The sequence below is a fragment of the Chaetodon auriga genome, chromosome 3, assembly GCF_051107435.1.
Source record: "Chaetodon auriga isolate fChaAug3 chromosome 3, fChaAug3.hap1, whole genome shotgun sequence".
Lineage (NCBI taxonomy): Eukaryota > Metazoa > Chordata > Actinopteri > Chaetodontiformes > Chaetodontidae > Chaetodon > Chaetodon auriga.
Genome location: NC_135076.1, coordinates 15193501 through 15204599, shown reverse-complemented (window position 1 = coordinate 15204599; position 11099 = coordinate 15193501). Strand labels below are relative to the sequence as shown.

The following is an 11099-nucleotide window of genomic DNA, read 5'->3' as shown; positions in this document are numbered from 1 at the left end:
AATACTTGTATGTGAAACAATGAAATCTAAGTATTTTCACATGGCAGTCATTTAACTTCAAATGTTCAGAGAAACAGAAATTTTCAAACATTTCATAAATGCTCCACGTTGACACATTTGTTATATGGTCGCTCAGCACAATGCGCCTTTAAGTCCCATGCAGCTGTTTATTTGAACCACGTGGTTTAAGCCAGTTGCCATTCCTCATCAAGCACATGTGGTCCCGCACGCGGAACAACGCGCCACCAGTCCACCGTTGAGCAGTAAAGATAAACTTCGAGTAGCCTACTTTGCCAAATTTGAAGTACTAATTAGCTCTACTCCTTCCATTTTATGTTACTGCACTTATTCTTTGCTGCAATGACGAACAAATGAACTGTTTACTACATTTATTTTGCCATAAAGTTACCATTTACTCTGCAGATTAATATTTTACATATCAGCATAACACATGATACATAGGTTATATCAGTTTGCCTAAACTAACAATAAATTTGGTGAAATAGTTCCACCTCAACCAGCTAATACAATAAAATCTGATTTTACATGAATGCATCAGTAACATAATTCATTTACATTACACTGTCTGTAATGGGTACTTTTACTTTTGGTAGTTTAAAAACATTTTGCTGATAATAATAGATAATTATGTGTTTTGCTTCAGTAATTCTCCAAATGCAGGACCTTAATTTGGTAAGATCTTCATATGTTATTCCATCATTGATAGCAACTTGATAATAAATGCATTCTACAGAATGTAGTTCTGAAAAAAAAAAAAAAAAAAAAAAAAATCATTGGCAGAAAAAGGAAGTTCATTCATGACCTGAGCAACAGCACTTGACAAAACACCTCACCACAAGGTCTATTCAGGAGCTGCTCTGGAGCTTTTGATCAGATTACATCATTTCACTTTGAAACAGTCTACATATATTGTATGTGTGTGTAAAAAGGTGTCTGTCCAAGACTCAGCTGATTCTCATGGGACACCAACAGCACATTTGAGTAATTAACCCTCAACACCACACAGAGGCAGCATTGCGTTTTACATCCCTCACTTACCTCACAGTGGTAGAGGAAAGTGTTCCAATCCAACCAGCTTCATCTCTCTGTCACTGTGTGTTTTACTGGAGTCTCACAGCGAAATACGGCTATCCATAATTATAGAAGTGAGGGAGTTTTATTGGCTTCATTCATTCAGATTTTCAAATCAGCATTTACAACCATGATTTGGAGACATGCTATCAGCATCAGTCGGGTGTTTCAGTATTTCAGTTCCCTCATGTTTCAGTGTTTGTCCGATATAAAAATCAGTCCCTGTTTTAGGTGTTTGGATTGTATTCCAGCTGTTGATTTCACACAACGTCTGGTTTCCGAGTCCTGTCACCTTCACACGTTTAATCACTGTCTTCTTGATGTCTTTCAGGCAAACAAAATGAATGAACAAAGCGCTTCTCCTCCCCTTCCATTCACCCTGTCTGCACCTGTTATTCACTGCTGTTTTTCAGGGATGGATTAAACTTGGTGAATCCAACAAACAGGAGGCAGAGCGAGGGAAATAGATGCATCCCGGGATTTTAGGTCAGACGAGATTTCCTTTATCACAGGAACATGCACATTTATTTCTGGGCAACCACCCAAAATGGACCAGATTGAGATTTATACTCAGCTGTGAATTGTTGGTAAAAGCATACAGTGGTAAATCTTTGGTCGTGTTTCTTAAAATGTCAATATTTTTGCCAGTGTTTGCATCATTGCTAATGGAGTTAAATACTAAAAACCATGTTTGCTGTTATGAGTCATTGACTGCAGTATTTCTACAAATTCTCAACAGGGCCAGCTTGTCATCATATATAGCTGGCACGTGGGGTGGACAAATTAACAGAAACACTTTCCTAGACTTAGATACTGGGCTATTTTTTCAAGAAGGAATATCTGACGTTCTTTGAGTTTTAAAGGAAACCAAGGATATATAATAACACACTCTACCTTTCACCTTACTATGAGTGTTCATATGCCAAAAATAACCACAAGAAATCTGTATAATGCATATTTCATACAATGCGCGCTGCTTCCTTTCCTTTCTCAGGTTTTTGTAACCGGTATTCCTGCAATTTGGACATCAACCATGTGTGTGTGTCACAGTTTGTGATCAGTCTGGACTGAACAACAGTATTATTTATGCTCTTGTCAATGAATACCTCATCATTTGTGGATGTGTGTTTATGTTTGTATGCTTATTTGAACCCCTGACATTCATTTGCTACCAGTCAGTGACCCCTTGACAAGACAGGGACATGTCTTTCATGATTAACTGCATTTTCATGAATAAAATCTTGTTTATAAAATCTCACTGCTCTAATGTGTGTATTTGTGTGTGTGTGTGTGTGTGTGTGTGTGTGTGTGTGTGTGTCTGTGTGCATGTGTCTGTGCGTATGTATTACTCACTTGCCCTACTTTTGGGGACAAAATGCAGGTTCCCATAGTGCAAATCATTAAATTTTAGGTTGAAGGCTGAGGTTAAGGTTAGGGTTAAGCACGTCTATGTAATGTCCCCAAAAGCGATGAAAACCCAAAGTGTGTGTGCGTGTGTGTGCCCCTGCGCAACAGGTGTCTTTGTTGTATCCCTTGTCTCTATGCTGCCCTCTAGTGTGAGAGTATATTAATGTAAGTGATCAGCGTTAAAGCACTTGGTCGAGCACTTCTTTGCACTCTGTCAATAATCATGTTTAGGCATATGAAATTATTTGGACTTGTGAGTTTACCACATGGTAGACCTTGTAACCCTGACTTGGGTTATACTAATTCAAATTTTTAGGTCTACAGATGAACACAGTGAGTCATCACGAAGAACAGCTTTGTAAAACACATTCAATACCAAGGTTTGACCCTTTTCCCAGGTAGAATGATCAGAGCATACAGATCCTCCTCCACAGCCTCTCTGACGCTCAACCCCGTTATGGGTGATTATAAGGCAAGACGATGGAACAACCTTTCTCAGAAACTTCAGCTCGCTAATTCATTATTATGTTTTCCTCATAAACACACTTTTATAGACTCGCTTTTATATATTTCCATCTTGCATTCTGGGGTTGTTTGTTTGCTTTTTGATGAATACCTCACATATTTCTGTCCTTTCTTGGACACTTTATTGTTTTCTTTTTATGCCTCTCACTTTGGAAACTCTCGGCTTTTAGATCTGTGCCATATAAATATAGATATTAACCTTCACCATTAAAGCCGTGAAAGAAAAAGCTTGACTTGGTTCCAGGTTCTAAGAGTTACTGCAACAAAACCTGAAATCTTACTGCTTCAGGAACCTCTTCATTTCCTCTGCCCCCTAAATCCACCAGCACCATGTCTTTTCTTCATATTTCACTGGATGCTAATACTCTGGATTACAGGGGCATCATGAACACCTCTGCTTTTTTGCTTTTGGCTTTGGCCCCTCTTACTTCTGTACAATTAGTGATTAACATGCTATTAACTTTATTCTGCTCACTTACTCTCAGTCACAGTGTGAATATAAAATGTAATGGTGCAATGCTTTGTTTCCATAATGTTTCTCTGTATTTACCTACATCTAGTAGACGCTACTCCTCAGGTTGGTGATTTTACTGTTACATGCACCGAACTGGTGTAGAAAGTTTTGCTACACCCTGCTGATGAAACCTTTTAAATTTCTGAACTGCATGGAAATTAACGGTGGTCAAGCTGACAAAAAGGCAGCCGTTTTCTCAGCTCCTGACAGGCTGATATACCACTTTTTCACCCGAAAATGTTCCTTAATGACCATATAACATCACATAAAACCCTGAGAGGATTCATGTAAGTGCACATGGAATGTTCTTTTTATCATTTTTGAAAACATTTACAACTATTTGAGACAAAAGAAAAAAGTTACAAACAGAATTGACCTGCAGTTTGCATCCATTTTCAAAATGTTACATAAATAAAACTCATATTTATAAATATCTCTTTTTTTTTTATAAACATATAAATAGTTTTTTTTTAAACATAAATACATTTATGCAGGAGAAGATGAAGTACATGAATGTACAGCAGCAGCAGCAGCAGCAGCAGCAGCAACAATATACAGCTTTGCGGTTTGTAGTTTTTACACCATTGTCCGCCATCTTGTGTGTTTGTATCTGCTGACCATTTGTATAGTATACACATATGTATATATACCTGCCTATATATATATATGTATATGTATATATATATATAGGAAGGTCTTGTAGCATTGTCATCTCAGTCTTTGTTTATGCTGGTCATGGTGACTTTCGTACCGAAAATCCGTCACTTGGTGCATTTTCCCTTTTGTTTTCCCCTCAGGTGAGAACAAACTGAACCTTCGTTATCCAAACCCATCGCCCAAAGATCTAGAGAAAGAGAGGAAACGGGAGAGGTAAGGTTAGACTGAGCACTCACAGACAACTCACTTCACCCAAGTTCATTTATTCGGTAATTTAGCTTTTTTTTAATCTAATGCGTATTGATCATTTTTACCCTACAGCCCCCATCATTCTGTGAATTGCCAAATTTCATCCTAAAGAACATGCGTCTAACACAGTCTTTATGACACACTGCAGCCCTTGAAAGGGAAAGACGGATGTCAGCTGATGAAAAACATCCACATTACTCACGTTAGTCACAAAATCACACTCCCCCATCAGGTTTTCACAGTTTGCCACAACCACAAAAAGGCCTCAAGCCTCAGGACTAATTGTGCGTCACCTAGCTTCCTCATTACTTTATGCGCCACCACAGCCCATTTGTTGTTTTTTGTTGTGATGACTTGTGTAAAGAGCCCGAGTTTCCCAGAAAGACCCTGGCCACCGCAGGGTGCTGCGTTTTTATAATGTGTGTGCATTAGCCTGTCTGCATCCCCTCTTCCCTCCTCCATCCCTCCACATCCTTCTTTTCTTGTTAAACTTGATATATATGCTACTTGTTTCTAGATGAAGCACATGGAATCATTCATGGTGATGTGCTTGAATAAGAGAGTGTTTCCCATACATCTGTCTGCATCAGTTTAAGTGGGCTTTCCTGCTGTCTACAGGCCGTTCCTGCAGGAGGGGGGAACACTGTTAGACTATATGTCGAGGTTTGATGATATATGGCAGCTGAGGACAATGAGCTGAATATGATTTCTTACATCAAGCTGACCTCTGACCCCGAGTTAGTACAACCATGCATGGTCATATCTCTCCACCTTCTGATATTACTGCCTCTAAGATTTGATTTTATTCTTAACTGGCCAAACTGCGGATGCAATGTGCACACTGTCCTGAGATGACCACCAAGAACAGCAATAATCTGACCTGAACATCTTTTCTTTGTTCTGTCTTTCTTACTCTCTCACTTTTTCTTTCCCTCTGTCCCACCCTTCCTTCCTTCCTTCCTTCCCTCCTTCCTCCCCTTTTCACACCTGTCCTTTCTGCAGCTATACACAGGACCCATTAAGGACCCTTGATGAAACTGTTTAGCTTGCTTTCATCCTCTTCTTCTTTAACACATTATTCTATGACACATTCCTCTTCCTTCTCCTGCGTTTCCCTCTTTCTTTCTTCATGTCATCTATTCTTTCATACTACTGTCCCTCCATTCTTTGGCAGTATCCTTCCATAAACTACACTCTTTGCTCTATTCATTGTTTTTTCTCCTCCTTCTTGCCTCTTTCCCTCATCTCCATCATCCATTCTTCCTTGTTGTCCTCCTGCTTCTGTTTACACACGGCAGTAGATTAGGTTACAGTGAACGTAAGTGTGAAGCGGGACTGTGACGTTGAAGAAAACTCACCATATCAGCCCTGGTCCAACCCTAGCAACCCATGCCGCTGATGGTCCCTATCCTGTCCATCTTGTGTCCGAAGCAGCCACTCCGCGACGTCGATCCACCTTTCTTGTTTCCGGATTTGTGTCTCCTGGGTGCGGGTTGGTCGTTAAGGAGACGAGCCCACATCCCTCTGGCCCGGGTGTCCATGCGTAAATCTCGCAGTAACCGTATCCGAGAGCGCACAGCGTCTAGCCGCCTCTCCCTCTCCTCCGACTCCAGAAACTCCGCCAGCTCCTCGCCCAGCAAACTTCTAAGAGACTGGAACACAGATTGAAAAACTAAATAAACGATGTCTCTTTTGGGCAAACACGTTGTGCAAAGAAACATGCTTTAAAAAGAAATTAAAGGCATGCTTGGTGCGTCTTTGAGCAGGGCATCCGTTTGCAGTGATACTTGGGGGAAACCTCAACTTGGCGCAAACCGAAGCTCATGCGCACTGGCCAAGGAGGAAAATGTAATCATTCTTGTGGCACGGCGCATTAGGATTAACTGAGCCGGACAGTGATCCTGTCTGATCAAAAAACAACGGTCGAATAGATCATAAGATGCTGCAGTTATTCGATCCAAACCTCAAAGGGGACGCTTAATTTCCAGTGAGGGTTCTGTATTTTCATTTTCGCTATGTGACAGTTCACTCTTCGTGATGACTTCAGTATAAAACAGGTGCCTGTAGTCCGCCCCTCTAGTCTGAACGCATACTGTGGCATCAACTTGCAGCTATCCTAAATTCTGGCCATCGAAGCCAATAACTACCTATTTGTGCGAAATTTTTAAATCTGAAGTCTCGGTGTTATTCCGTTGATTCTACAGACGTCTTCTATGCGTAATGGTGATTTTACGCACAAAAACGGTTTAGTTTGTTGTAGTTTCACTTTAGCAAACAATCGGAAAATATTAATTGGAAATTGACCCTGAATATCTTAATAGTGTAAAGTCGTTTCTTATATTTTTTAATAAACGTTTTTAATTCTAATGGCTCCTCCTAAAGGCTTTGGATTCCCCTTTTCTTTGGAGCGCTTGTCAAATGACCTCATAGAGCGCTTAAATGCTAAAACTGACAAATGCTGGGGAAAATACGATAGTTATGATGTCTTCAGCAGTTAAACATCATTAATATAAAACACCGTCACTTAATAAAACATGTTGGATGTTTGAGATTCAGTGTGGGGAAAAAAATGCCCTCGCTGAATTGTTAAGCATGACTGAAATGACGAAATCTGATGCGTAAAACAACAGTCTTGAGCGCCCGGACCACAGAACAGCTGTTCACTCCTGAGGCAACATTCAGCTTCCAACAGTTAATAGTGCGAAGCAAGCAAAGTGCTTTAATACTGAGACATAAGGATATAAGAGACTTCTTCTTACCTTCTGCTGCGCTTGAGATAAAGGTTTTGCACCCATCCTTACTGAAAGCAGGGTGACCATGAGTCCACAAGCTACCAAGTACGACAAGTTCATCTTGACAAGTCTGTATTCTTTAAGGGATTCCTCTGCGCTGAAGTTCAGAAAGAGGGACGGAAGCAGTAGCCAATCAGCTGTTAAACATAAGAGGCTTCAGTCCGTCCTTTACTCCAAAGCTCCTCAAGTGCTCCTCTAACTCTGTGTATTTGTCCTCAGCGCTTTATAGCCTGCCCATGGTGATGTCATGCCAACCTGCGTAATGGTCCTCCTTCCGCGCCAACTCCCCTGTTTTCTCTACCTGCCTCTGAGCACGTCATGCCAGGGATTAATTAAATGATACAAGCTCCGGTAATTGGGGCTTTGGAGGAAATGAGATAGCCGACGAGCTATCAAAAATGCTCAGTTTTTTAACTTTTAGACCTTTGGCTGAGATGCAGCAGCTGTAATCGAAGGTGGTTTCAAAGGCTGCGCGTTAAAAGCTGAAGAGCGACTTTGGCAGAGAAATGACCTCAAAGGTGCCAGCCGCCTGCCCTGCGAAACATCTTAACAAGTCATATATTATACTGTGAGTGTGAATGACATTTTTTTTTTTCACCGAAGAAGTGAAAATTCAAATTCTGCCACTGGAATTGGAGGATTGAACTTGTTTTCAGAGAAGTTCCAGGAATTGTCTACGATCAAATGTCATTTTCTCAATAAACACTTTCTTGAACGCACTTTAAACAAGAGAAAGGACCCTAGAAGTGGATATGCGTCCGTGCAGCTTCACAATTCATTTCTTTTAAAGAAAAGGTAGAGGTTAAATCTGAGACATCGACATTATCTCTGCGAAGAAACAGGGATGAACTTGATCTAATGAGTGTAACTCATGAGTGTAACTCATTAGATCAAAGCATGTGTGTAAAGAGGTTACTGGAAAACTGACCTTACGCAGAGCGATGACATCCACCACCACTCAAAGTTAAATGGATCTGACGGATTCTGATTCACATGAAGCAGGCAGTCTTATTATAAAAGAGCTGTTATTGTGTCTGGATGGGAATTACATTGTGCGCAAAAACTCATACATCATTAGTTCACATGTGAGTTGTGGCTTTGTTTTGTGGATCTTGGAGATATTTTACGGTGTGGGTTTCATTCAGACTTGTCGCATCGCAGAACCAAGCAGACACATGCTGAGGTTACTTGGAGGCGCAGCCCACATGATGAGTGTTGAGGTCGCCATAGATGTGTGTGTGTGTTTCTTTCCAGGCAGCCACCTGCCCACACTCCAAAAGGAGCTTCATTAACTCTCAGTTTCATAGACACTGACCTATATGAACAACAGTCACTATTGCAATGTCAATCCAGAATATATATTCCTGTATTATTCTTAAAACTTATTTGTCATATATATTGTATATTGTAGCTTTAGATCATTTCTTGGTGTCTTTACTGCACAATAAAGGTCCAGAACAGAACCTTTTAAAGCCCGGTGGTCTATAAATCTTTCTTAAATTCTCTTAGTGCTACATGAAGTCTTTGAAAAAGATTCTATGTTGCAAAAGGCTGAAGACCCCCCCTTACTTTACAGTGTGCTTTAAGGAATCTTTTTCATGACATCAGAAAGAGTCCTTCATTTAGGGTTACATGGAACATTTTCAGGGAAAAAAAGTAGCACCAAAGAAGTATAGTGATGGAACAATTTAATTTATAACCAGAGATGGTTTTACCACAGCAGAGCCACAAAGAATCAACCTTAAAGAGCCATTTCCTGATGCAGAAGTACTTGAGTGGATTGAATTAAACTTATTTGCAATGTTTAAAGCATCACTCATGGATGTCAAATTATTTTTTTTTATTTTACTCTATTTTAAAGTAGCCCCCCAAAATGATGCAGGAACTCATTCTAAATGCCTCAGTGCCTCATGTTAAAGTAAGTTACACTTGGCACATTACATGATCTGTGTCAAGGGAATGACCTAATATTGAAGTAAGCTGAACTGACTTAAGTCCACAGACAGGTTGTTTCACTGGTTCAAAGAAAAAAAAAGAAAAAAAAAAAGTGGATTTAAGGTGAAATAGAAAGTTGGTAAAAAAAAAAAAAGTGACATTTTTTGCAGTGTGGAGTGTTTCTGGAGAGGCCTTGGCCCTGTAGAGGAGAGCTGAATCTCAGGCAGCACCGTCTGTTTTGGAACACAGAGTGGCAGTATTTGCTGTGCCGAAAAGTGAATACACCTTACAGTCACATGTTTACTGGATCGATATCATCCTGCAAAAAGAAGTCAGCATTCACAGCAGATCAGGCAAATAAAATGTGATGAAAGAAAGCAAAGAAATCCCTTTTTTGTCTGTTTGACGCATCATGTTTTTCTTACTATTGGAGTTCTACCAGCCTTCAAACTTGCATCTGAAAAGTGTGTTGGATTAGTACTGAATTGCAAAGGAGATATTTGGATGATTGACAGCCGCAGTGTCAGCCATCATATCTGTCAGCCTTCACGACATACACTACTCTCTCTCTCTGCTTTCACAGCAGGGTTTGACTGATATGGACAATAGTCACTTACTGTGTGCAACAAAGCTGCCTGTGAGCAAAAACCTTCAAATATTGAGTGTATCATCCCACAACCTCACTCTGATGAATGCATGGAAGTATCTAAAGCAACACTTGGTATTGAAACTGAAAAATTAATTTCAGAGTTTAGTAAAATAAAAAAATTATGGCAAGTTTTAGTCTTTTTTTGCTGCAGTGATTCTCAGAACAGAACCTCTGGCTGAAGATGGCGTGCCAATACCCGATATTTACTGTAATAACAGGCTCATCACAAACATATTGCTCTCAACTCGACACACACACACAAACACACATTCAAAACAAAGACTACATCCTGTCTTTTAACCACCTGTACTGTAAGAGCTGCTATTCCCAGACGGGCCCTAAAACACTCCTCAGTCTTGATTGTAAGGGCAAATCTATCTATCTGCAAAAGTGCATTTTCTTGGTATGGGTCAAATCACGTCTTTTTGTCTCTCTCACACCCATATGTCATATTTTCTTCATAACTTTTTGCTCTCACGCCATCATCGGCTTGTAGCACTTGTGTTTCTGCACTGCACCAGTGTGGCATCTTCCTTGGAAATCTTTGATTAAGTTTGAGTTTTAGTGGTTGGCACTCTTTTCGTCTGCTTCTTCCATTCAGACACGGTGATAATCACTGCTCATACCAAGTATCCAGTTCATCTTCCATTCATTCCTGTATGCCCAGGAATAAACAGAAGAATTGCTAGGAAGAATTTTCCCAGGAAAGAGCAACCAGACACTGCAACAACAGACTCAAAACCTCTCGTGAACCGGGAAGCGCTATTGTGCTTTATCAATCAGTAACAGTGTGGACCAAACCAGATATTTAGTGATATGAAAACATTACAGTTATACTGTAAATGATTGTGCCATGATTCAAAAACTGCATTTATGTGTTAGTTCACGAACTGGGTCTGTAAGGACAAAAGAGTTCGCGTCAAACAGCAGATTAGAGGTGAATTTATTAATTCAGTGAATGTTTACGGAGCATGCAAACCCTAAGCTTTGTCCTCTTTTCACAGAGGCACAGTTTTCACACATTACCCTGCTTGGTGTGAGCAGTTTTCTACCTTTAGGCAGCTCCAGCAGCGGAGTATCAGAGGGCTTTGCCTTCCTCAAGCATACTTTTGACAGTCAGTGATGGACATTTTCAGTCATTCTTTGCCCAAATTTCCCAACTGACCTGGACTCTTAGCTAGAGGCTATTGTACTTTGTGATCTAAGCAGCAGCTGCCATCGAGATCTTTGTGGCTATTCTTATCTGCCAATGGCCGTTTTGAAGATAGGCATGAAACAA

General features: G+C 40.3%; 1 protein-coding gene across 1 annotated transcript; it reads right to left on the bottom strand.

The window, feature by feature from the left end:
• Positions 1-3827: 3827 nt before the first annotated feature.
• On the bottom strand, positions 3828-7433 carry nppc (natriuretic peptide C). The gene is made up of 3 exons (XM_076727111.1): positions 7204-7433; positions 5803-6096; positions 3828-4382 (listed from the first exon to the last, which is right to left on the bottom strand). Exons 1-2 carry the CDS (start codon positions 7294-7296, stop codon positions 5824-5826), a joined length of 366 nt encoding a protein of 121 aa, XP_076583226.1. The 5' UTR covers positions 7297-7433; the 3' UTR covers positions 3828-4382; positions 5803-5823.
• Between the last annotated feature and the right edge of the window lie 3666 nt (positions 7434-11099).

Coding starts and splice junctions, on each gene's coding strand:
- nppc (XM_076727111.1), bottom strand. CDS start 7,296: ATGAACTTGTCGTACTTGGTAGCTTGTGGACTCATGGTCACCCTGCTT. Junction 6,097..7,203: donor TATCTCAAGCGCAGCAGAAG/GTAAGAAGAAGT, acceptor TCTGTGTTCCAG/TCTCTTAGAAGTTTGCTGGG.